Source organism: Grammomys surdaster, unplaced genomic scaffold (genome assembly GCF_004785775.1).
Source record: "Grammomys surdaster isolate TR1022 unplaced genomic scaffold, NIH_TR_1.0 126187, whole genome shotgun sequence".
Lineage (NCBI taxonomy): Eukaryota > Metazoa > Chordata > Mammalia > Rodentia > Muridae > Grammomys > Grammomys surdaster.
Window position 1 is genome coordinate 5,742,888 of NW_021620993.1, and position 25,479 is coordinate 5,768,366.

The 25,479-nt window shown below is 40.2% G+C and overlaps 1 protein-coding gene across 1 annotated transcript in view; it reads left to right on the forward strand.

Annotated features, from left to right (window-relative positions):
- The window catches only part of Poln (DNA polymerase nu), a 130,461-nt gene that overhangs the window by 14,074 nt on the left and 90,908 nt on the right, over positions 1–25,479 (forward strand). The window contains exons 5-13 of the mRNA XM_028758297.1: positions 2,527–2,684; positions 11,319–11,387; positions 12,634–12,694; positions 13,384–13,448; positions 17,819–17,902; positions 18,363–18,458; positions 19,549–19,605; positions 22,088–22,141; positions 23,370–23,435. Of these exons, the coding sequence (XP_028614130.1) occupies positions 2,527–2,684; positions 11,319–11,387; positions 12,634–12,694; positions 13,384–13,448; positions 17,819–17,902; positions 18,363–18,458; positions 19,549–19,605; positions 22,088–22,141; positions 23,370–23,435 (710 nt within the window). The remainder of the gene's footprint in view (positions 1–2,526; positions 2,685–11,318; positions 11,388–12,633; positions 12,695–13,383; positions 13,449–17,818; positions 17,903–18,362; positions 18,459–19,548; positions 19,606–22,087; positions 22,142–23,369; positions 23,436–25,479) is intronic.

Below are 25,479 nucleotides of genomic sequence, written 5' to 3' on the forward strand. Positions count from 1 at the left end.
CAACTGAGAGACCATGCTTCAGTAAATAAGATGAGGAATACCTGAGGAAGACTTATGACATCAGCCTCAGGCTTCTACATGTATGCACCTACATACATACACCACACACACACACACACACACACACACACACACACACACACACAGAGACACAGACACAGACACAGACACACCCCACATACAGATAAATACCTAAAAAAAATTATAGAGTATTTAATTCTGTAATTTGAGAGGATAGCAAAATATTATTCATTGGAAAATTAATCATTTTTGTTTTGTTTCTTATTTAATTTTTTATGTAGTATATTTTGAATATATTTCCCCTCCCCAACTCCTCCCAATCTTCCCCCACCTCCTTACTCACCCAACTCTATGTTCTTTCTCTCTCTTCTAAAAAATACTTCCACAAAAACACAAAATGAAAATCAAAACAAATAAACAAAAAAACCTGTAAGATAAAAAATTCTAAAACAAAATGAAGCAAAAAGTCCACAAAAAAAAAAAAACAGAACAAAACAAAAGTACTCCTGCCTCTGAAGCTTGCCCTAGAGTGTGGTTGATATAACCAGTGACAGTGCATTGTAGAAAACTTTGCCAACAGATACCAATAACAGATAGTTTCTTGATTAAGGATGGAACTCTTTTCTACTTTCCCTTCTCAGTGGTGGGACACTGTCTGGCTTAAACTTACACAGGCCCTGTGCATAATGCCACAGTCTCTGAGTTCATGTGTGTATCAGTCCATTGTATCTGTAATACACTGTTTCCTTGGAATCATTCCTCATTTCTGATTCTCAAAATATTTTTCCTTTCTCTAACTCAAGGATCCCTGAGCTTTGAGGGAACGGTTTTTGATGAAGATGGCCCATTTAGAATTGAGTACTCCAAAGTCTCTCACTCTCTGCATATTGTCTAGTTGTGGGTCTCTCTACTAATCCTGTCTATTGCATCTAGAAGCTTCTCTGATTTGGGTTGAATGAGGCTCTGATCTATGGGTATATCAGTATGTTATTAGGAATCATTTTATTGCCATGTTCTTTTAATAGAATAATAGGTTTTCCACAGGACCCATAGCCTATCTAGTTTCAGGTTACTGGCATGTTAGCATTGCCAGGTATGGGTTCCATCTCATGGAGTGGGTCTTAAATCCAATCTAAAAGGACTTTCATAACTTTTGTGCCACTATTGTGTCAGAATATCTTGTAGGCAGGTTACTGTTGTAGGTAACAGAGTTTATAGCTGAGCGATATTAGTGATTGTCTTTAATACTTGGTAGAGTGCAGAATACCTTCCAGTACTATGAACACAGTAGAGGTTAAGCTTCTAGTTTGGCACCAGACGGACTTCTCCATGTTCAGTAACATAAATATATGTTGTTTACAACAATAGGGCTTTACTACCTCACTATGGAAAACAACCATGGCCTTGATAATAGTCTCTGATGTTTGGGGGGATTCTATGGGACCCCTTTGGCCAACAACTCAAAAATATATAACTCTTTGCTGGCACTGGAAATTTTACTTGGTGGCATAAGATGTATAGTTGGGACATTGTCTCTCCATTATATGGTGATTGCGTTTAGATTCATTCCATATATGTTTATATTAGGAAGCTTCTACAATAGTGGGTTTCCATATGACTTTTCAAATGCCTTTAGTGTTAAGTGTTCCTTCATACTCCCTACTTTACTTAGATCTTCCATCCTCTGTTCCATCAAATCCTTTTAGTTTAGTTCCCCTTCTTCTCCCCACAATACTACATTCTATTTCTCCTTTCTTGGAAGATCCTCTCCATCCCACAGGCCCCTTACTAGGTACCTAATGTCTGTGGTTATTTGAATTTTAGTACACATGTCAAAAGCTTAAAAGCTTAACATCCACATGTAAGAGGAAACATGTAGTATTTGTCTATTTTGAGTCTGGCTTAATCACTTAGGATTTTATTTTCTCAAGCTCCATCTATTTACCTGCAGATTTCAACTTTTCACTGTTTTTTAAAAAACAACTGAGTGATATTCAATTGTATAAATGTACCATATTTTCATTATCTGTTTATCAGTTGATGGACATCTTGGCTGTTTCCAGTTTCTGGCAATTATGAATAGTGCAGCAGTGAACATAATTGAGCTAGTGTCTCTATAGTCAGATGTAGAGTCCTTTGGGCATATGCCCAAGAGTGGTATATTTGAATCTTGAGGTAGATATATTCCCAGCTTCCTGAGGAACCTCCACACTTATTTTCACACTGGCTGAATTTTACTCCCACAGAAATGAATAAATGTTCTTGTTTGTCAGAATTCTTGTCAGCATTGTCAATTGTTTTATTGATGTTGGACATTCTAACTGGGGTAAGATAGAATCTCAGAGTAGTTCATTTACATTTCCCTAATGGCTAAGAATGTTGCACATTTCTTTAAATGTTTCTCAGCCACTTGTGTTTCATATTTGGAAAACTCTACTTTATAAAGATGAGAAACAACAGTTGCTTGTGACTCGGATGAATGCTAAGTGACCTTTTCCTCTGCAGCTGCTGGTTTTGTAGGACTAGATCCCAGAGTTGCTGCATGGCTCATAGATCCCAGTGACGCTGCACCTTCATTTGAAGATTTAGTAGCCAAACACCTAGAAAACTCCACCATAGTCAAACCAAGCAGTACATTCGGTGATACCTCAAGAAGTATTGTGGTAAGATGTTTTAAGATGAGGTTCTGTCTACCTTAATACAACCCTGACTTTTCCTACTTTATAAATAATCTAGTAGTAACAAGAATATAGCCAGCATCCATTTTCGTGTCATTTGTTCTTCCAAATTCTTTTTTTTGCTGAGGTGTTTCTGGTAGAGGCCAATGAATAAAGATGAGAGATTTCCAGGCATGTCTCATTACAGTGTAGTTCTTCTATGGATTCTCTAGTGTCAGTAGTACCTCCACTGCGAGCAGAGGACTGTCCTTTTGTAAATCTTTAGCACTAGTGACATGCTCTTGTTTGCTGTCTTTTGGGGACAGCCAACTCCATCTCGGTAGAGAAGACAAGGTGAGTTTCCCCAAGGCCTCTCGTGCTGTGGATAGCCCTGGTGTTCAAATGCTACCACTCCTGAAGAGATATGTTAGGGAGCAGTGCAGTCACAGCCATGACCCCCCTACTCAGCCACATGGTGGGACACTACAGATGAACATTCAGATGGTACAGCAGCGGATGTGAGAGCTTGCATACCTTGCCCTTCATCCTCATAACTACCACGTGTAGAGAGAGGATCTGTGTCCCATAGATGGATAGACTGTAAATACTAGGAACACTATATTCTTGAATTTAAGAAGAGGTATATCAGAAGGCCGTGAAATAGATTGCAGAATCAGAGAAGTTCTTACAAGAATGGGAATCTGGTCCTGGTAGCCTGGGCAGTGGCCATGTAGGAACCAAGATTCTATTTTAGCACTTGGAAAGCATCCCTCTTCCCTCACAGGTGATTATAAATCCTACTCAGTATGGCAAAGATTCCTCAAACAAGCTGAAATATGACTGCAAGAAATTGTCCACCTAGGTATTATCAGTCCCAGTTCACATATGGGGACACTAGATGTGCACATGCTACTGCTCCTCATCTTTTTTTTTTTATTTTTTTATTGGATGTTTTATTTACATTTCATATATTGTCCCCTTACCCCATCCCCCACCCACCCGGGAACCCCCAATCCCTTCACCCCTGCTCCTTCTTCTCTGTGGATGTAACCTCTATCTACCCCCCCCACTCCCACCTCCCCAGCCTCAAAATTCCCACCCCCTGGGGAGTCCAGCCTTCATGAGGTCAAGGTTCTCTTCTTCCACCTATGCCCAGCAGGGCCCTCCACTCTTACATATTCAGCTAAAGCCCTGGATCCCTCCCTAAGTGCTCCCAGGCTGGTGGTTTAGACCCTGGGAGCTGTGGTTGGTTGGTATTGTTGCTCTCCTCATGGGGCCGCAAATGCTTTCAGCTCCTTCAGTCTTCACTCTGACTCCTCCATTGAGAACCCCATGATCAGTTCAATGGCTAGTTGTGAGCATCTGCCTCTGAATATGTCAGACTCTTGAAGGCCTCTGAGGAGACATCCATATCAGGCTCTTATCAGCATGCACTTCCTGACTTCCACATCAGCATCTACCTTTGGTGATTGCACATGGGATAGATACTCAGGTGGAGTAGTCTTCAGACGGCCCCTCCTTCAGTTTCTGTCCCTCACTTTGTCTCCATATTTGCTCCCTTGAGTATTTTGTTGCTCCTTCTAAGAAGGACCGAATCACCCCCACTTGGTCTTCCTTCTTTATGAGCTTCATGTGGCCTGTGAGTTGCATCTTGGGCATTTCAAGGTTCTGGGCTAATATCCAATAATCAGTGAGTGAATACCATGTGTGTTCTTTTGTGATTGGCTTACCTCACTCAGGATGATAATTTCTAGTTCCATCCATTTACCTAGGAACCTCTCAAATTCATTGTTTTTAATAGCTGAGTAATACTCCATTGTGTAAATATACCACATTTTTTGAATCCATTCCTCAGTTGAAGGACATCTGGGTTCTTTCCAGCTCCTGGCTATTATAAATAAGGCTGCTATGAACATAGTTGAGCATATGTCCTTGTTATATGTTCGAGCATCTTCTGGGTATATGCCTAGGAGTGGTATAGCTGGATCCTCAAGTAATGCTATGTCCAATTTTCTGAGGAACCACCAGACTGATTTCCAAAGTGGTTGCACCATCTTGCAGTCCCACCAATAATGGAGGAGTGTTCCTCTTTCTCCACACCCTCGCCAGCATCTACTATCACCTGAGTTTTTAATCTTAGCCATTCTGACTGGTGTGAGATGAAATCTCAGGGTTGTTTTGATTTGCATTTCCCTGACGACTAAAAATGCTGAACATTTCTTTAGGTGCTTCTCGGCCATTTGAATTTCTTCCATTGAAAATTCTTTGTTAAGCTCTATACCCCATTTTTTAATAGGGTAATTTGGTTGTCTGGAGTCTAATTTCTTGAGTTCTTTGTATATATTGGATATTAGCCCTCTATCAGATGAAGGATTGGTGAAGATCATTTCCCAATTTGTTGGTTGTCGTTTTGTCCTATTGACAGTGTCCTCTGCCTTACAGAAACTTTGCAATTTTATGTAGTCCCATTTGTCAATTCTTGATCTTAGAGCATATGCCATTGGAGTTCTGTTCAGGAACTTTTCCCCTGTGCCCAAGTATTCAAGGCTCTTCCCCACCTTCTCTTCTATTAGTTTCAGTGTATCTGGTTTTATGTGGAGGTCCTTTATCCACTTAGACTTGAGCTTTGTACAAGGGGATAAGAATGGATCAATTTTCATTCTTCTACATGTTGTCCTCCAATTGAACCAGCACCATCTGTTGAAAATGCTGTCCTTTTTCCACTGGACAGTTTTAGCTCCTTTGTCAAAGATCAAGTGTCCAAGGAGTGTGGGTTCATTTCTGGGTCTTCAATTCTATTCCATTGATCTTCCTGCCTGTCTCTGTACCAATACCAGGTAGTTTTTATCACTATTGCTCTGTAGTACAGCTTGAGGTCAGGGATGGTGATTCCTCCCGAAGTTCTTTTATTGTTGAGAATAGTTTCGCTATCCTGGGTTTTTTGTTACTCCATATGAATTTGAGAATTTCCTTTTCTAACTCTGTGAAGAATTGAGTTGGGATTTTAATGGGGATTGCATTGAATCTGTAGATTGCTTTTGGTAAGATGGCCATTTTTATTATATTAATCCTGTCAACCCATGAGCATGGGAGATCTTTCCTTTCCATCTTCTGAGATCTTCGATTTCTTTCTTCAGAGACTTGAAGTTCTTGTCATACAGGTCTTTCACTTGCTTGGTTAGATTCACACCAAGGTATTTTATATTATTTGCAACTATTGTGAAGGGTGTCATTTCCCTAATTTCTTTTTCAGTCTGTTTATCTTTCATGTAGAGGAAGGCTACTGATTTGTTTGAGTTGATTTTATAACCAGCCACTTTGCTGAAGTTGTTTATCAGGTTTAGGAGTTCTCTGGTGGAAGTTTGGGGGTCACTTAAGTATACTATCATATCATCTGCAAATATCGATATTTTGACTTCTTCCTTTCCTATTTGTATCCCTTTGACTTCTTTTTGTTGTCTAATTGCTCTGGCTAGGACTTCCAGTACTATATTGAATAGGTAGGGGGAGAGTGGGCAGCCTTGTCTAGTCCCTGATCTTAGTGGGATTGCTTCAAGTTTCTCTCCATTTAGCTTGATGTTGGCCACTGGTTTGCTGTAAATTGCTTTTACTATGTTTAGGTATGGGCCTTGAATTCCTGATCTTTCCAAGACTTTTATCATGAAGGGATGTTGAATTTTGTCAAATGCTTTCTCAGCATCTAGTGAGATGATCATGTGGTTTTTTTCTTTAAGTTTGTTTATATAGTGGATTACATTGATGGATTTCCGAATATTGAACCATCCCTGCATTCCTGGGATAAAACCTACTTGATCATGATGGATGATTGTTTTGATGTGTTCTTGGATTCGGTTTGCTAGAATTTTATTGAGTATTTTTGCATTTTTATTGAGTATATTTTGGGTCCTTGTGGGTTTTGGGTATGAGTGTAATTGTAGCTTCATAGAACGAATTGGGTAGTGTTCCTTCTGTTTCTATTTTGTGGAATATTTTGAAGAGAATTGGTATTAGGTCTTCCTTGAAGGTCTGATAGAATTCAGCACTAAAACCATCTGGTCCTGGGCTTTTTTTAGTGGGGAGACTTTTAATGACTGCTGCTATTTCCTGAGGGGTTATGGGACTATTTAGATGGTTTATCTGCTCCTGGTTTAACTTTGGTACCTGGTATCTGTCTAGGAAATTGTCTATTCCATCCAGGTTTTCCAGTTTTGTTGAGTATAGGCCTTTGTAGTAGGATCTGATGATTTTTTGAATGTCTTCAGTTTCTGTTGTTATCTCTCCCTTTTCAGTTCTGATTTTATTAATTTGGATACTGTTTCTGTGCCCTCTGGTTAATCTGGCTAACGGTTTATCTATCTTGTTGAATTTCTCAAAGAACCAGCTCCTGGTTTTATTGATATCTTGTATTGTTCTTTCTGTTTCTATTTGGTTGATTTCAGTCCTGAGTTTGATTATTTCCTGCCTTCTACTCCTCCTGGGTGTATTTGCTTCTTTTTGTTCTAGAGCTTTTAGTTGTGCAGTCAAGTTGTTAGTGTGTGCTCTCTCCAGTTTCTTTTTGTAGGCACTTAGAGCTATGAGTTTTCCTCTTAGCACTGCCTTCATGGAGTCCCACAAGTTTTGGTATGATGTGTCCTCATTTTCATTGAATTCTAAAAAGTCTTTTATTTCTTTCTTTATTTCTTCCTTGACCAAGTCATCATTGAGTAGAGAGTTGTTCAGTTTCCATGTGCACATGGGTTTTCCATTGGTTTTGTCATTATTAAAGACCAGTCTTAGTCCGTGGTGATCTGATAAGTATCTGATCTGTATCTGTAGAGGGTTGTTTTGTGACCAATTATATGGTCTATTTTGGAGAAGGTACCATGAGGTGCTGAGAAAAAGGTATATTCTTTTGTTTTAGGATGAAATGTTCTATAGATGTTTGTTAAGTCCATTTGGTTCATAACTTCTGTTAATGTCAAAGTGTCTCGGTTTAGTTTCTGTTTCCATGATCTGTCCATTGCTGAGAGTGGGGTGTTGAAATCCCCACTATTATTGTGTGAGGTGTAATGTGTGTTTTGAGCTTTAGTAAAGTTTCTTTTATGTACGTAGGTGCCCTTGCATTTGGAGCATAGATGTTCAGAATTGAGAGTTCACATTGGTAGATTTTTCCTTTGATGAGTATGAAGTGTCCTTCCTTATCTTTTTTTGATTAATTTTGGATGAGAGTCGATTATATTTGATATTAGAATGGCTACTCCAGCTTGTTTCTTGGGACCATTGGCTTGGAAAATTGTTTTCCACCCTTTTATTCTGAGGTAGTGTCTGTCTTTGTCACTGAGGTGTGTTTCCTGTATGCAGCAAAATTCTGGGTCTTGTTTGTGTATCCAGTCTGATAGTCTGTGTCTTTTTATTGGGGAATTGAGACCATTGATGTTAAGGGATATTAAGGAAAAATGATTGTGGCTTCCTGTTATTTTTGTTATTAGAGGTAGAATTATGTTTGTATAGTTATCTTCTTTTGGGGTTGTTGGAAGATTACTTCCTTGCTTTTTCTAGCTTGTAGTTTCCCTCCTTGTGTTGGCGTTTTCCATCAATTATCCTTTGAAGTGCTGGGTTTGTGAGAAGATACTGTGCAAATTTGGTTTTGTCATGGAATATCTTGGTTTCACCATCTATAGTGATTGAGAGTCTTGCTGGGTATGGTAATCTGGGCTGGCAATTGTGTTCTCTTAGGGTCTGTATGATGTCAGTCCGTGCTCTTCTGGCTTTTATAGTCTCTGGTGAGAAGTCTGGTGTAATTCTTATAGGTCTGCCTTTGTATGTTACTTGACCTTTTTCCCTTACTGCTTTTAGTATTTTTTTCTTTGTTTTGTGTGCATCTGATGTTTTGATTATTATGTCACAAGAGGTATTTCTTTTCTGGTCTAGTCTATTTGGTGTTCTGTAGGCTTCTTGTATGTTTATGGGCATCCTGTTCTTTAGGTTAGGGAAGTTTTCCTCAATAATTTTGTTGAAGATATTTACTGGCCCTTTAAGTTGGGAATCTTCACTCTCATCTATACCTATTATCCTTAGGTTTGGTCTTCTCATTGTGTCCGGGATTTCCTGGATGTTTTGAGTTAGGAGTTTTTTGCATTTTGCATTTTCTTTGACAACTGTGTCAATATTTTCCACCGTATCTTCTGCATTTGAGATTCTCTCTTCTATCTCTTGTATTCGGTTGGTGATGCTTGCGTCTATGACTCCTTATGTCTTTCTTAGGTTTTCTATCTCCATGGTTGTCTCCCTTTGAACTTTCCTTATTGTTTCTATTTCCAGTTTCAGATCCTGAATGTTTTTGTTTAATTCCTTCTTTGTGTTTTCTTGCATTTCTTTAAGGGATTTCTGTGATTCCTCTTTAAGGGCTTCTATCTGTTTACTTGTACTCTCCTGTATTTCTTTAAGGGAGCTACTTAATTCCTTCTTATAATCCTCTATCATCATCATGAGAAGTGATTTTAATTCTGAATCCTGCTTTTCAGGTGTGATGGGGTGTTCAGGGCTTGCTATATTGGGAGAACTGGGTACTGATGATGCCAAGAAACTTTGGTTTCTGTTGCTTATGTTCTTGCGCTTGCCTTTCGCCATCTGGTTAACTCTAGTGTTACCTTCCCTCACTGTGTAAGACTGGAGTCTGTATTTCCAGTTATCTTGCTTGTTGCAGAGCTCCTCAGAGTCCAGAGGTCTCTGTGGTCTTATGCTCCTAATCTGCTGGGTGGAAGAACTCCTGGGACTCAGGCCACCTCTTGGATCTGGAAATCCTTCTGCTCTGAGTGCAGTGTCTCTTCAGCTGCTCTGAGTGCAGTGGCTCCTTGATGACTCAGGATTCAGTATCTCCACAGGACAGGAGCAGACCGACTCTGTGTCTGCCCCAGTCCAAAGGACCAGGCAGGGGCAGAAGGGAAGTGGAATTCTGGAGGGGCGGGGTTTGGGTAGCTGCTGTGTCCTGAATGTCCCTGGCTCTCAGATGTATCTCTGGGGCTTAGGGAGTGAGATGGAGTTCTTACCAGCTGCTCTGAGTGCAGTGGCTCTTCTAGGATGACTCAGAATTCAGTCTCCTAATCTCCTAATCCACAGGACAGGAGTACTGCTCCTCATCTTACCCGAGATGTATTTGATGGGTCAGTTTGGATTCATGACTGTAAGCCTATTTTATTATTGTCATTATTATTCCCACATATTGAGGGATAAGATGGCTGCATGGAATGAAAATCAGCTCTAGAGAGTATGTTCTTCTGATGCATGCTGGCACAGATGCTTAGTGATGCTGTTAAGCCCAATCTAGAGCTTCCACTCTCTATTCCTGAGGCCCCTTGTCCTTGCCTCATGAAGATAAGAGAAAGCTTTAAGTGCAGTTTTTATCATGGTTGTTGGCTAGATGGGGCCATGGGAGAGCCTTGCAGTACATGAGAGTGAGAGATGGACATTGGGCGTTTAGTTTATGGGATCTGCTTATATGCCTCTCTGAAGAGGTAATTTGAGTTCCTCAAAATGAAAGGGAACTCAGATAGAAGGAATGAAATGAATGGCAAGGCCTCCTAGAAAATTAGCTACTTAGTGGGGGCAACAAGGGCAGTTTGGTAAGGAGAAAGGGTACTCTAGGATCTAGACACATGCAGGGCTCTCAAGGGGCTGTACCATCCTAAGTAACTGGCCTGTCTTGGTCTGATTCAAAGTGGAAACCTGTGATTACTTTGAAGTTGAAAGAGCTGCAGGAAGCCATGTGTGATTGTTCTAGGTGGCAGCAGAGATGTGGTCCTCTGCTTCATATCTACTGAGTTTTTCAAGAGAGAGCCAAGTTCGTAGAGACTGAAGAACCATGCTAGCATAAGTCCAGCTAGCAGCCACATACTTTTTACATTCATTAGGAGTTTCTGTTTGGCAGAGTGGAATGCTGAATAGACTGTTGTGAAGATCCCTGTTAGGAAGAGCTCAGATTATGTGTTGAAGGGGCTGCCTCTTGTTCCATCTGCCCTCTCTGTTCTTTGTTTTTGTTTTCTGTTTTTTTTGTTTTTTTTGGGGGGGGGGTTTCGAGACAGGGTTTCTCTGTATAGTCCTGTCTGTCCTGGAACTCACTCTGTAGACCAGGCTGGCCTCAAACTCAGAAATCCACCTGCCTCTGCCTCCCAAGTCCTGGGATTAGAAGCGTGCGCCACCACCGCCCGGCTTCTCTCTGTTCTTTGAACATAGTCTTTGTTTGTGGCTTCTTAGGGGTTTTATATTTACCTGTCCTAGGTTGTTAATGGATAAGTTAGTGTGAATGTAACACCCATCAAGTGGTTGCTATGTGGTAGAAAAGAAATGAGATGCTATGGGATCTGAAAATCTCTGTTTCTGGCTTTTCCAATTATTTATTCATCACAACAGGCATTAGGAGCTCTATTCTCTATCTGTATAATGACAAAAATACTGGGCTGGGGAAGTGTCTCCCTGTGGACAGCCTGACTTGCACAATGGAGGTACTTTTCTGTAGGGGCCGTGCCTATGGTGACTGGGACAAAAGCCATCAGGAGCATCTTCCCATGTCACTACAAACACTTTTGTAAGTGATATCAGTTTCCAGACTGTGATGAGAATTTCTGCTAAGCTCATCTAATTTTAATGTATTCATTTTTATAGAGTCAGAATATATATGTGAAACTGAAGATACTCTACGACCTTACAATGGATCTTTGTTCTAAGTTGAAGGCAAGTCATTTTTTAATACTGTAATTTCTAGCTGTGTAAGACCTGTGTTTTTACTTGTTACCCACACTCACACTTAGTGTTTTGAACATGAAATGATATGTTTGTCCTAAAGTCAAGTTAGCCTGTGCCTCATTTAGAAAAGAAAAAACTAAAATGATAATTCCTGCAGTTTTAAAATACGTTCTGTATATTGAAAACAATTGTTTCAAAGCCACACATTTAACTAGAGTGTTTCTGATGCCAAGAGTTTATTTTAGTTAGTAATAGAATGGACCCAACTTGCTTCAGTTAGATTCTTATTGGGAGGCTGTAACCAGTAGAGAGACAACTGAGGAAAACTGAAGGAAAGACTATGTCCCGAGGCAAAGATGAAGGAGACTGGAAAGATGAGAAGCTTCCTAGGACAGAGTGTAGCTGGAGGCTTTTCTATTCTTAGCTCTAAGTCAAGTTGCTTCTCTTCTTTCCTGCCCTTGGGAACTGCCCACCAACAAGAAAACTGTCTTAAGGGTTGAGGAAGAGCTCATTTAACATGTCCTAGAGAGGATCAGTCTACCCTAGAGTGCAGGGACAGACAGAGAAATTGAGGGGATCTAGAAGATGAGGCCCAGCACTCTTAGGCAACAGCAGAAAATACTACAGGAAACATCATAAGAAATCTGGTGTGATGGACATGCCTATAATCCCAACACTTAGAAAGTGAGAAGTTGAAGAAGAAGTTCAAAGGCAGGCTCATCTATGGAGAGTTTGAGGCCAGACTGGACTACGTGACATCATGTGTATAATTAGGGGCCTATAAATAAACAAACAACATGGAAGGTGATATGAGTAAAAAGAGCAAGGGTTTCATGTTCTTAAAACAGATGGCCTAACATAAAAGATTCTAACACTCCTGACTAGTCTGAATGGCCAGTAATGCAAGATTATTGAAGACTAGGTAAAATGATTGGAATTCAGTGAGCCATTCCGTAGTTAAAATGGAATACTCAAATCACACAAACACTCCTGAAAGTAAGAAAGCAAAGGCCCTGTGAAATTTTGGAATATTATGTCTACCAGATAATCAGATAGTAAGGAAATAGTTTCTGTGATGGAAATAAGAGTTTTATCAAAAAGAATGAAGATAGGAAGAGAAACCACTTCAGACAGAGGTAGCTTTAATCACAGCACAACAAAGTCAACTTGCTTTTCAACAAAATGCAGACAATAATTTAAATCCATATTTATATTATCTACTCCTATAAAACAGGCTTATGGCTTATGGCAACTATATTGTACTTTGGAGCTTCCATTGATACCAATTTTGGCAGGTGAGTTACCATAAAAGCAAAGTATAGTCATCCTTTTTGAGAATCTTTAAATTGTTCAAGAATGAATTTTCTCTCTACCCTATAATAGAATGGGTACTATAGTTCATCCAAAGAGGTTGCTAGCTCATGGTTTTCTCTTCTGCAACAAGAGGGTTTGAGCTGCATCATTTCCTGGTATTGAAGGACTTGAAGACCTGGCATTCAGCCATGAAGATCCTCCCTGTTCTGTCTAGCTAGAAGGAGGTCTTATTGACATTACCTACCTATGTTATCTTAACTTACAGTTCTGTGCTTTTCTCCAGTAGTACTTAAAACCCTCCCTTTAAGCATCTCTAAGACTTTTGCCCATCTGCCTCTGACCAGGTCCTGTTGCAGGGCCAGGAGTGACTCTCTCCAAAGTATGCAAAGAGCAGAACTGGGACCAGCATAGTCCCACATCATTCATACCTGGGAACTGAGCTCAGGACCTGGCTTGTATTGGGCAAGTGTTCTGTTACTAGACTGTATCTCCAGCAGTCCAATTCTTTTGATGCTCCTGTTTCCTCCCAGAACAGAGGTTGACTTACAGTGGGACCTGAGTAAATGAGCATGGTTACCATTAGGTCATCAAAAAGTGAGGCTCGTTAGTCTTCTGAAAAGGGTTGGTTAATGCAATGATAATATGATCTGCTTTTGACTCTGACTCATAGTGATGGAAAATCATAAGATTCCAGTTGACAAAGAAGAGATGGAGAGGACATCAGCACTCCTTGGGGTAAGCTATCATTTCAGAGTCTATACTTGTCAGTAAATTCGGATCTCAGTAGATTCTGATTTTCTACCCTTCACTATTGGTCTGGGGAAGTCAATAAATTGAAGTGTTTATATCCGACTGACATCTACTGAACTGAATGGTTTGAATAAAAATAGCCCCAATAGGCTTGCATATTCCAGTGCTTAGTTACCAGGAAGTAGCACTATTTGAAAGAATTAGGAGGATTAGAGGTGTGGCCTTTTTGGGGGAAGTGTGTCACTGAGGATAGACTTTGAAGTTTCAGAGCCCATGCTAATCCCAATGTCTCTCTCTTGGCCTGTGGATCAGAATACAGAACTCTCAGCTGCTTCTCCAGCACCATGTCTGCTTACATGTTTCCATGCTCCTCACTGTGATAATAATGGACTAACCTCTGAAACTGTAAGCAAACCTCCAAGTAAATGCTTTTTTTTTTTTTAAATAAGAGTTGCCTTGGTTAGTGTCTCTTCACAGAAATTGAACAGTGACTAAGACAGAAGTTGGTACCGGGGACTGGGGTATTTCTGTGACAGACCTGACCATGCTGTTTGTTTGGAGGAATATGGAAGACTTTGAGACTTTGGATGAGAAAAGAGATTGAATACTTTAAGCAGAGTTTAATGGGCCATTCTAGTAGGAACATGAGATACAGTGATGGTAAGAGCAATGTAAATTATAATGGCTGAGCTCAAGAGGCTTCAGAGAGAAGAATATTAGCAAGTAGCCTAGAAGTCATTCCTGTGATAATTTGGCAAAGAATGTGGCTGCTTTTTGCCCTGTCCTAAAAATCTGTCTGAGGCTAAATTGAAGACTTTTGGATTAATGGTATTAGCAGAAGAGATTTCAAGATAGGCTAGTGTTGACACTATATCCTGTGGTTGTTAGTAATCACTCTTGTGTAGATCTGTACTGAAAAGGAACTGGACAAAGAGATACATAAAATAGACAATCTGAGGAGAAAAAAGAACACCAGGAAAGGTGATGTTGGAGCCAGGTCCTGTGCTCAAGGAGTTAAAAAAGCTTAAAGAAGCCAGGTAGTGGTGGTGCACACCTTTTAATCCCAGCACATGGGAGGCAGAAACAGGCAGATCACTGAGTTCAAGACTAGCTTGATCTACAGAGCGAGTTCCTGAACAGCCAGAGAAGACTGAGAAATCCTGTCTTCAGCAAACAAACAAACAATCAAACCAACAAACAAAAGCTTAAAGAAAAGCATTATGCTAAATGAAATAAAGGGAGTGGTGACCTCAAGGACAAGACCTCACCCAGCTAAACTTCCAATTTATAGAAAAGAATTAAAGAAACGCTTAAGCCATAAAGAAAACCATCAACAATAGAAAGCTGATACTGAAGACCTCCGCAGAGGGGAGACCCTCACTCAAGTCTCAGAAAGTCGCGGCCACCCAGTAATCTGCTCGAGACACCGTGTACCAGAGCAATTTCGAGGTTTATTAGGGCGTGACAGCTAGCTGCCGGTCAATTCGTATGCCCACGCAGGAGCTGAATTGACCCCGACAGCCAGTTTGAGAAGGGTTTTTAAGGGGAAAAAACCACAAACCAAGGAATGGGGAGGGGAATGAGGGGTTGTTGAGGTGGCATAACATAAAAATAGTGGAACATTCTAAAGGAACCCAACCTACGTGAGTCAGGATCAGGTGAAAACTCTCTGTTCTCAAGAATGTGGTCCTGCCCTGTTACTTCGGCCTTGCCCTGTCACTATGATTCTCAGCTTGGTTCCCAGCTTGGTTCCACCTAGTTCACTTGCATTCTTTCCTTTCTCTTTGCAGATAGGCCAGTTCCAGTAATGGTGACTGGTCTTTCCACATTCCTAACTTGATTCATGGCTCAGTTTCTCCATGTCTTTATAAAGAAAGCCTAAAGAATATTTTATATGTCTAAAAAGAATTCTATATACATCTATAATTTTCTATATACATCTATATGCATCTATAATTTTTCACTCTACAATACAAATGTAATTGAACATGGAGGCCAAGTTCCAGACCCAGCAAGCAGCAGAACTTGGCAGTTTTGGCCATAGTCCTGTGTTTCTGGCTTTAGACTCAAGGATACAGAAGGGATTGTGGAATCTCTCTCCACAGCTAAGGAAAGCCTCAGAGGGAGGCTAGCCATGTGTCAGGGGTGTCAATTCATGGAAGCCCAGAGAGGCCATTTCTTGAAGCTATGAAGGTGAACCCTGGATTGTGTTGGAGATACCAAGATGTTGGAGATGTCCAAGTCATGGGATATCACTGGATGTGGAACCAGTCCAAGAGAGAGAACTGTATTGCAGTCAACAAAGCTAAAAGGAGTTGGAGCTCTAAAGAACACTTTGATGGCAGACATGGAGTTGCAGAGTTTGCAGTTTGCCCTGCTGGTTTTCAGTATTGCTCTGGTTCAGTGTCTCCTCACCTCTGCTTCTTTTCCTCCCTTTTGGAGTGGTATGTGTATTCTGTGCCATTGAGTGTTTGAAGTATGTGATCTGCTTTTTTATTTTAATTTTATAGAGGGTTACAATTAAGAAGTTGCCATGAATTTCAGAGACTTTGACTTTTGGATTGTTAAGCAGTGTTGAGACTATGATAGACTATGGGGACTTTTGAAATTAGTCTGAATGCATTTTTGCATTATGTTATGGCTACAAGCCTATGGGGACCAGGGACTGGAACATTATTGTTTGAATAAGAATGGCCCCTGTAGGCTTATATAGTCAAATGCTTACTAGAGAGTAGCACTATTTTAAAGGATTAGAAGAATTTGGAGATGTGGCCTTGTTGGAGGAAGTGTGTCTCTAGGGATAGGCTTTGAGGTTTCAAAAGCCCACACCAAGCCCAATGTCTGTCTGTTTCTGTCTCTGTCTAAGTCTCTCCCCGCCCCACAGCAACCTCTGCTCTCTCCTTCTCCCTTTCCCTCCCCAATCCTCTCTCTGTTTGGCCTGTGGATCAAGAGTAGAACTCTCAGTCAGGTAATGATGGCACAACCTTTAGTTCCAGAATTCTGGAGGCAGAGGCAGGCAAAGTTCTGAGTTTGAGGCTAGCATGGTTTACAAAGTGAGTTCTAGGACAGTTAGGACTACACAGAGAAATCCTGTCTTGAAAAATCAAATTAAACGCGTCCTTTTATAAGTGTTGCCTTGGCCATGCTCTTTACAGCAGTATAATAGTGACTGACATGCACTCGTGGAGAGGGCAGGCATTGACCTAGTATGTTTTGGGGGGCAGTTCTTCATTGGGCCATCAAGGCCTAGACTAAGTTACATTTTTTGTAAGGACATTTGCTCCCTATAGTTCATTCAAAGAATTGGTAGATTTCCTAAAGAACGAAAATATGGAATGGTACATAAAGATATATGAAAAATATTTTCAAATTCCATCTAAATTACCCAAAAGATAACTCTGGTATCCATCACCCAGATTAAAGCATGGAGCCTTATGTGCTTTTCCTGGCAGAAGTATATTCTGCTACCCAAAGTAGCTACCATCCTGTCTTAGAAGGCATTTCATCCTTGTTATTCTTCATATGTTCTCTATTTCAATATCTAAACAATATGGTTTGTCTTATTGTTTTACTGTGAGTAAATCAATAGTTTGTATATAGCCTCTCAATTGTCAGCATCTTAGCCTTGATGCTATCACTGTATTTTTCTCAGTGCTACTATGCTCTGCCATGGATGATGTCTATCCCAGGCAAGAGCCATCTGGTTGTCTACAGGTTGAAACTATCATAAACCATGCATCAGTTTGGTCTGTTTTCCTTACTACTGATGAAGTAAATTGTTTTCTATCATCATTGGCTATTAATCTTTGAAAACAATCTGCTCGAGTCTCTAAAATTTGTGCGTGTGTGTGTGTGTGTGTGTGTGTGTGTGTGTGTATGTAGAGGTCTTTGGGGGATTCAGTTTTCCTTTCACCATGTGAGTCCCAGGAATGCAATTCAGGTTGTCAGGCTTGTGCCTTTTACCACAGCTAGCCCTTCATCTAGGTCTTTTATATTTCCTCTTACTGACTTAGAGGACATCTTGATCTATTGTGGGGTTAAGCCTGTAACCCATACCTTTTATTTTTCTGTCTCATTTCTCATACTAATGGATCCTTTTCCTAGTTCTAATGTTGCTGCTCTCACTTTGGTGTACTTTTGTTTTGTGCTGCTTCAAGTTTTATCTAGGTTTAGGGAAAAATAATTTATGGACCTGAAAATTCCACCACAAGTCAATATGTATGCTTTTAAATGTTCATTTTGGTAAGTTATAGATGACTTTTTATTGAATTAAAGGCTTTGGTTGAGAGTTGTCTGATGAGAAAAATAAATTATTTTAAATCATAAAGTCTATGAATGATGTTTCAATTTTTCAGGCTCGCCTCAAGGAATTGGAGCAAGAAGCCCATTTTGTTGCAGGAGAACAGTTTCTTATAATGAGTAATAATCAACTTCGTGAGGTAAGGCTCAATTTCATTTTTTTTTTTTTGAGACAGTTTCTCATTCTGTAGCCCAGACTTGCATAGAACTCCCTATGTAGTGCATGGCTGTCTGCTCATTCTAACTCATGACAGTCCTCCTGTCTCACCTTCCAAAGGACTAAGATTACAGCCATAGACTATATACCTGCTTGGTAATGTTTTGTCCTTTCAAAAACTAAGTGTCTTACTCAAGAATTTAAAAGATAGTCTATTCTGAATGTATAATACTGTCAAAATGATATAAGGTATTCATGTACTCACAAGTGATGAACGCTATGAGATCATTAATTCAAAGTCTTTGTAAATGAGGTGCTAAACCTGTTATACTATCTATTCAGGTGTGTATCTTCAGAGTAGTGGCTATAGCTGTGATGGTTACATTCATTTTTTTAAAAAAAATCTGGATCTTTTTCACACACATGGATTGCTTTTGTTAAAGATCCTTTTTGGCAAGTTGAAGCTGCACTTGTTGAGTCAGAGGAAGCATCTTCCCAGAACTGGGCTGCAGAACCAGCTGTCCACATCAGAAGCCATGGTAAGAGTCTAGCTTCTTTGTTTTTCTGATATGTCCATGTGTTTGCACTGGGCGCAAGTTCCCTTCTGTGCTGGCAGCAGACCCTGTTGACAAAGTGCTCTCACTCAAAGTTATGCTCCTGGCTGTATACCAGGAGATGAGCAGTAGCTGCCCTCCAGGAACATCTGGATGGCTATACTTCTGGAAAAGGATAATTTGGTGCAATTTTGTGCTTTTAAGTAAGTGTGTGTGTGTGTGTGTGTGTGTGTATGTGTGAGAGAGAGTGACTATGTGCGTATTTATGTGTGCACATATTTATGTGTCTGGGCATATGAGTGTATTTGCCTGTGAGGCCAGGAGAAAAAGTGACAGGACAAAGGTGATGAGGCGAGGACAGGAGGGAAAAGGCAGAGTTTGACATATTTTGTAGGGAGAAACACCATAGGATTTGCTGTGAGTGAGATTGGAAGAAGGTCAAAGATGATGTCAGGTGACTGATCTTTGCATTCTATCCTGTTAGACCATGTTTAGTAATGTTGGGTACTCACAGGCACATAGAACTACTTCCTGTGCCAACACCATGTATCTGCTCTCATGGCAAGGAATAAATATCCCAGTTTCCTAGTAGGTCCTGACCTTGAGCTATACTAATACTGGCTGCTTTTTCCTCTTTTGAACTTCATATTAACAGATTAGGATCAGTAGCACTGTGTGTTCAATACTGTGGCTTTAGGATTTCAGAGCTTATGCCAGCTTCCTGAGGTTTGACCCAGTGAAATGCTAGGTGCTGCTCTAGCATGGATTTTATGTTTGGGGCACATGATTTATTTCTTTATGTAAAATTTAGATTTTGGTAATTTAAGGTCTGGAGAAGACTCTGATTTTCAATTCATATGAAGTAATTTTAGCTCCTGGGTAAATGTCAACATGATTTTATAAAGGGTTTGGATTAAGATATTTGATATTGCATTAAGATACTTTGTTATGAATCTTCATTTGGAAAATATGTTAAATTACATCACTTATTACTAGCACACCCTCCAATTGAAAGTAAACATTTGGAATGTTGAAATGAAGAAATTATATTGGTAATACATATTTTCACTTCTAGTTAAATTCTCTACAAGACCTTCACCCATTACCCAAGTTAATTTTAGAATATAGACAGGTAAGTTGATTCTCTCTCTCTCTCTCCCTCTCTCTCTCTCTCTCTCTCTCTCTCTCTCTCTCTCTCTGTGTGTGTGTGTGTGTGTAAATGGTTTGTGATAGAGAACTATCCAACCTGTCTATTCACGACACCATAAGCAGATAAAATGTTCTCGACCAACTTTATAGTGTCTTTTCTGTCCTGACACACACTTATCCTTTATTTCATGTTTTCTGTAATCCATTAACCACAATTACAAACCAAACAACAGTGCTATTATTTACTGTGACCTTGTCAGCCCCACTTCTTCATCCCTGGATGTCATCTTCCTCAAGTCTACTCTGCCCAACACTGGGAGCCCAAGGAATCCTATGAGGAAGAAGACTGATGGCCTGTACCCAGTCTTTTCAAGTGAGAATGAGAAGTCTACCATTTCTCACATCGGTCTTGCCATTCTCCTTGTTCCCAGGCTCCAAGACAGTATAGTTACTGAGGGTTTACTGAAATGCCCCCTTTCTTCTTTTAGTTAAATCACATTTTCTCTGTTCATATACCTGCTCTTTAATTCATGTTCTCTGTTATCCATTAACCACATTTACAAACCAAACAACAGTGCCCTTGTTTACTGAGCCTACAGAAATACATCGGTACCAAACTAGTGATCTTCCCAAAGTGATATAATGATGGGGAAAGAACTAGAAAGGCCCACTGCTGGGGATACTGAGTATTTGAAAATCTGTGCAGTGAAGTGGAAACTTAAGGGTTCTTTGGAAATTCAGTTGTGCTGGATAGTGTTTTGTTGGGGTAAACACGTGAAGGAGAGTTTTCCTGAAGTGGAGACAGGTAAATGGCTAAGGCAGACTGGTGAAGAAACATTTAGCTGAAGCACAGGTTCTGCTAAAGCAAACACATGAAAGGACATGGGATGGATTCTGTAACGAGAGGTATTTAAAAAATGGAGCATCGGCTAGCTCCTGGCTTGGCCACCATGTTTTAAGCCCATTTGTCTCAGCAAGCTCTCCAGCAAGACTGGAGCTCCCAAGCTGGTTCCACTGGGCTGCTCTCTCTAACTTGCCCTGGTAGTGACCAGTTGCTGTGCTTCCAGGTTCACTTGTCCCTGGTGCCGCTAGTTCTTTCACAGCCATAACCACCTGGTTGTTGGCGGACCCACCTTCCAGTAACCCAGTAAATCAAAACTGTTGATGCTTAAAGTTAACCAATGGATTTATATATTAACAAATACTCAATACACAAGATGCCCACACAATTAGAATTGTTATCCCAATTATCTAACCTTTTGATATGAATAACTACCAGAGCCTGCTAGAGACACACGTCTGCGGACATCTTGCCTCTTTCCTTCTTCCCTCCTCTCTCTCCTTCCTCTCTCGTTCCCACTCCTAGCTCTGCCTCCCTCTTCCTGGTCCAATGACAGGGCTCTTGCTGCAAATACATTGGGCAGGAAGTTTCTGCCACAGATTCTTCACTAACAACACACATGTTGTATTGGGCCACCTTACATTGTATAGGTAAGCTCTATTTGTTGGGACTCCATAGAAAGAAATGCACCAAAAAACTTCTGATGGTGCGCCCAGGCTTTTTTGCTGGGACTCCATAGAAAGAAATAAACTAAAAAACTTCTGATGGTGTGTCCAGGCTTTTTTTGCTGGGACTCCATAGAAAGAAATAAACCAAAAATCTTCTGATGATGTGCCCAGGCTTTTTTGCCGCTCCTGAGGACTTGGGCTGATTGGCAGAGTGATGTCAGCTGAGACAGACACACATGGAGTTTTGCCAAGTCAGATTTGTGCTGAGGCGAGACCCACAAAGGACAAGTGGAGGGATAAAAATGAACAGTGACAGAGGCTGAGCTAAGCTTGCTTTCAGAGCTACTTGTGCAATGCTTGTTGGTCTTGCCTCTTTGTTGATCTTTGCTGCATTGAGAGAGGAGCAATGGTGAACTTCTGGTGTTCCTACTGGTCCCTTCTGCTGTACCACCACTGCTGATTTCTGTTTGCTTCTCCTGACTCTACCGAACTGGACTTGTGGTATATCTGTGAGGTATTTGTGAGTGAATCCACCTGCTACTGCTAACCTGTGAACTGAACTGCTGATTTCCAAACAACACAGATGAGAATTACTCCAAAGAACATTTCTAAACAGGTCCACTTACCCAATATCCTTTCTTTTCCACTACCTCTGGTGGGTGGTGGGCTACAAGGGAGATTAAAGCATTTAAGAACTATCACTAAAAATAAGATTAAAAAATTAAAGTTACAAAGCAATTTTTTTTAGTATCTCCATAGCCTAGAAATATTGCAGAATGATACATTGGCATATTTCTTTATTAATCTGTATTATTCAATCTTGGCACCACTTGAGGTTGTCCTAGGTGAAATTTATACCACATGCCCATCCCTATGTGAATTGCTGCTATGGAGTTGGTCTCTTTGAATGCTTAAACAAGTTTAAGAACATAACTATGCTTGTCTTTATGATGTAGGTTCACAAGATCAAGTCAACTTTTATAGATGGATTACTAGCTTATATGAAAAAGGTAACCAAGGCTTAACAAAAAAGAAAATTGGGATTAGTAATTAGGTTTATTTTGAATTTAGGTACACATACCCCTTTTGCAGTAAAAGAGGAATTTGTTCTTGGAACTATGGACTGTGGTTGTATTACTAAGTCTCCACACAGTACAGGTTGATTTTGGTTGTGAGCCTAGCTTTTAATAGTTGAGCCATCTCTCCAGCTCTGTGCAGGTTGGTTTTATGCCATCAGATCCTCTGTATGAGGCAGTTCAGCAGCTGACTTGCTTTCACATCTACTGTCATGTCTTTCTGGAGCCATGTGAGGTAATATGTTAGAGTTCTCTAGAGGAACAGAACTGATAGGATGAACATAAATACATACATACATGTACACACACATACACATATATACACACATAGATAGATAGATAGATAGATAGATAGATAGATAGATAGATAGATAGATAGATACATACATACATGAGTTGTATTATGAGGATGACTTATGGGCTGTGATCCAGCTAGTTCACCAGTGGCTATCTAACAACAAAAAGTCCAAGGATCTAATAGTTTTCAGTCCATAAGGCTGGGTGTCTCAGTTGCTCTACAATATATGATAGAATCCAAAGAAGTAGGCTGTAATGCCAGTGAAGAAATGGACTTGCTAGTGAGTGTAAACAGGCAAAGAGAGTAAGTTTCCTCCTTTTGTGTCCTTTATATAGGCTGCCACTAGGAGGTGTGGCCAAGATTAAAAGTAGAACTTCTCACCACAAAAGACTGAGATTAAAAGGAGGTTTTCCCACTTCGAATCGTTTAATTAAGAAAAAAATAAATCCCTCACAGGTGTACTCAGCCAATTGGGTTTGGTTAATTGCAGATATTGTCAAGTGGGCAACCAATAATATCTATCACAGGTAGACAGTACTTTAATTTGCACATAAGAACAGTCAGAGGTGTCTGTGACTTATAAAACTGCACAACAAGCAACAGAACATGTGTCATAATCTCACTTGAGTGTATGCTGTCTCTGCAGCCCCCTAACACACATATAGAGTTAATAACTAACATGGAGCTACTTGTCCTACTGCTGCTTCTGTTTGGGTTAGAAGGGGGTATCCCTCAGCTGTCCCTGATCCCAAGGCTGTTTTGTAGCTTTCAAGAGGAACAGGGAGGGTTGTAGGTAAAGGGTCTGTGTGTTTTTTCTCACACCATATTGCATAGGTTTAAACTGATTCTTCTTAATTGATCAAGGGCTCCATCTCTTCTACATGGAATCAGACAGGAACTGTGACAGGAAGACTTTCAGCCAAGCATCCTGTAAGTTACTTGCCCATTTCCATGCCTAATGTACGTTTTCATCTGCACATTCGATTCTCAGAAGAGAATCTTATGGCACTAATTGTGTTTTACTCTATGTGTTTGTTCTGGATCAGAGGCATCAACTATGTGCTCTGAGAATAAGAATGGCTGTTTCCTTTCCTTTATTATCTTTTTCTTTCTTTTTTTCTTTTTCTTTTTTTTTTTGGTTTTGGTTTGTCAAGACAGGGTTTCTCTGTGTAGCCCTAGCTTTCCTGGAACTCACTCTGTAGACCAGGCTGGCCTCGAACTCAGAAATCTGCCTGACTCTGCCTCCCAAGTGCTGGGATTAAAGGCGTGCACTACCACTGCTCGGCAGAATGGCTGTTTTCTACCCGGAAACTCAGTCACTTTGGTTAGGAGGGCAGAGGGATTTGTTTGGGAAGGTGACTCCAACCAAAGTGCTATCTACGAAAACCATCTCCATCTCATAATTACTAACAATTAGTGTGGGGTGTTTTTTTTTTTTTTTGAGATAGGGTTTCTCTGTGTAGCCCTGGCTGGCCTTGAACTTGCTGTATAGACCAGGCTGGCCTCAAGCTCACAGAGAGACCTGCCTGCCTTTGCCTCCCAAGTGCTAGGACAAAAGGTGTGCACCACCACCACCTGACTCTAATGACTGTTTTTAATGGAAAGTCATAAATGCCCTTGCATTTATAGTAACACTTTTTGGGGGGTAATTTTTAAAGATAAGGTCTTGCTTTGTAGCTAGGTACAGCCACCTGAGTGCAAGAGTCACATGTGTGCACCACTCCCAGCCAAATAGCTTTCTAAATGGTTTTCTATTTTTGATGTAATGGAGACTTGTTGAACTAGATAATATACTTGCAGCACAAGCATGAGGGTCTGAGTTCAATCACCTAACACACAGATAAAAGATGCTGGATGTAGTAGTATATGCTTGTAATTCCAGTGTTGGAGAGATGAGGGCAGAAAGATCCCTTGGGCTTGATGGGCAGCTGCTTAGTCTATTTAGTGCGTTTGGGACCAATAAGAGACCCATTTAAAAAAACAAGGTAGATGGCTCCTGAGGAATGCCACCCAAGGTTGGTTTCTGGTCTTCACATGCACACTCATACACACATATTTGTTAATTTCTCATAGAGAAGTTCTTCAAGTACAGAAAAGAAATGCAAAATAACAACCACCACCTTTATTTAAGTTGGAGAGCCTGTCTTCTCATACATTCCACTAAACAGATGTATTCAAAAATACTATTCTTTTCTTCATTTTTAATTATTTAGTTTATGTTTCTTTTTTTTCTTGCTCTTTTTTTATTATAAACATTCTGTTTATTGTCCAGTTTTTTACAAAGTATAATCAAAATTTTCAGAGTCTACTGCTTACAAAGCTCCCAAGCATCTTGTTATACAATCACAGGTGTGAGAAGTACTTCTTTTTTTTTAATTTTTATTGGATATTTTATTTATTTACAATACAGATATCATCTCCTTTCCCCATTTCCCCTCCCTAGAACCTCCTATCCCACCCCCTCCTTCTTTATGCTTTTATACCATTTTAATCACATGCATGTATTAAGGTCAGTTCTAGGTTGAGGGTCTAGCAATACAATAGATGCAAATAATCAAGGAACAAGCAAAACAATAAACACAAATAGTCAAAGAAAAAGCAAGGCATTAAACCCAATTATGTGAATAGTTCCATGATTACTGTTTCTAAGGGCTCATCAGGATGACCAAAGCATCTGAGCCTACTTCCCTGTTGTAGCCCAAGGTCATTTTCATGCCTGAAGCCTACTTCCTTGTTCTAGCCTAAAATTTAGACTCCTGTCTGAAATTACTTCTTTGTTCTAGCCTAATATTTAGATTTCCTGCCTGAGATTACTTCTTTATTCTAGCCTAAGATTTAGATTCCTACCTGAAATTACTTCTTTGCTCTAGCCTAATATCAGATTCCTGCCAAGCAGCCCATTTCCTTGTCCTTGGCCCATGTCAGATTCTTTCCAAGCAGTTCCAAGGCTCTCCGCCTCTCCCCCACTTTTTAT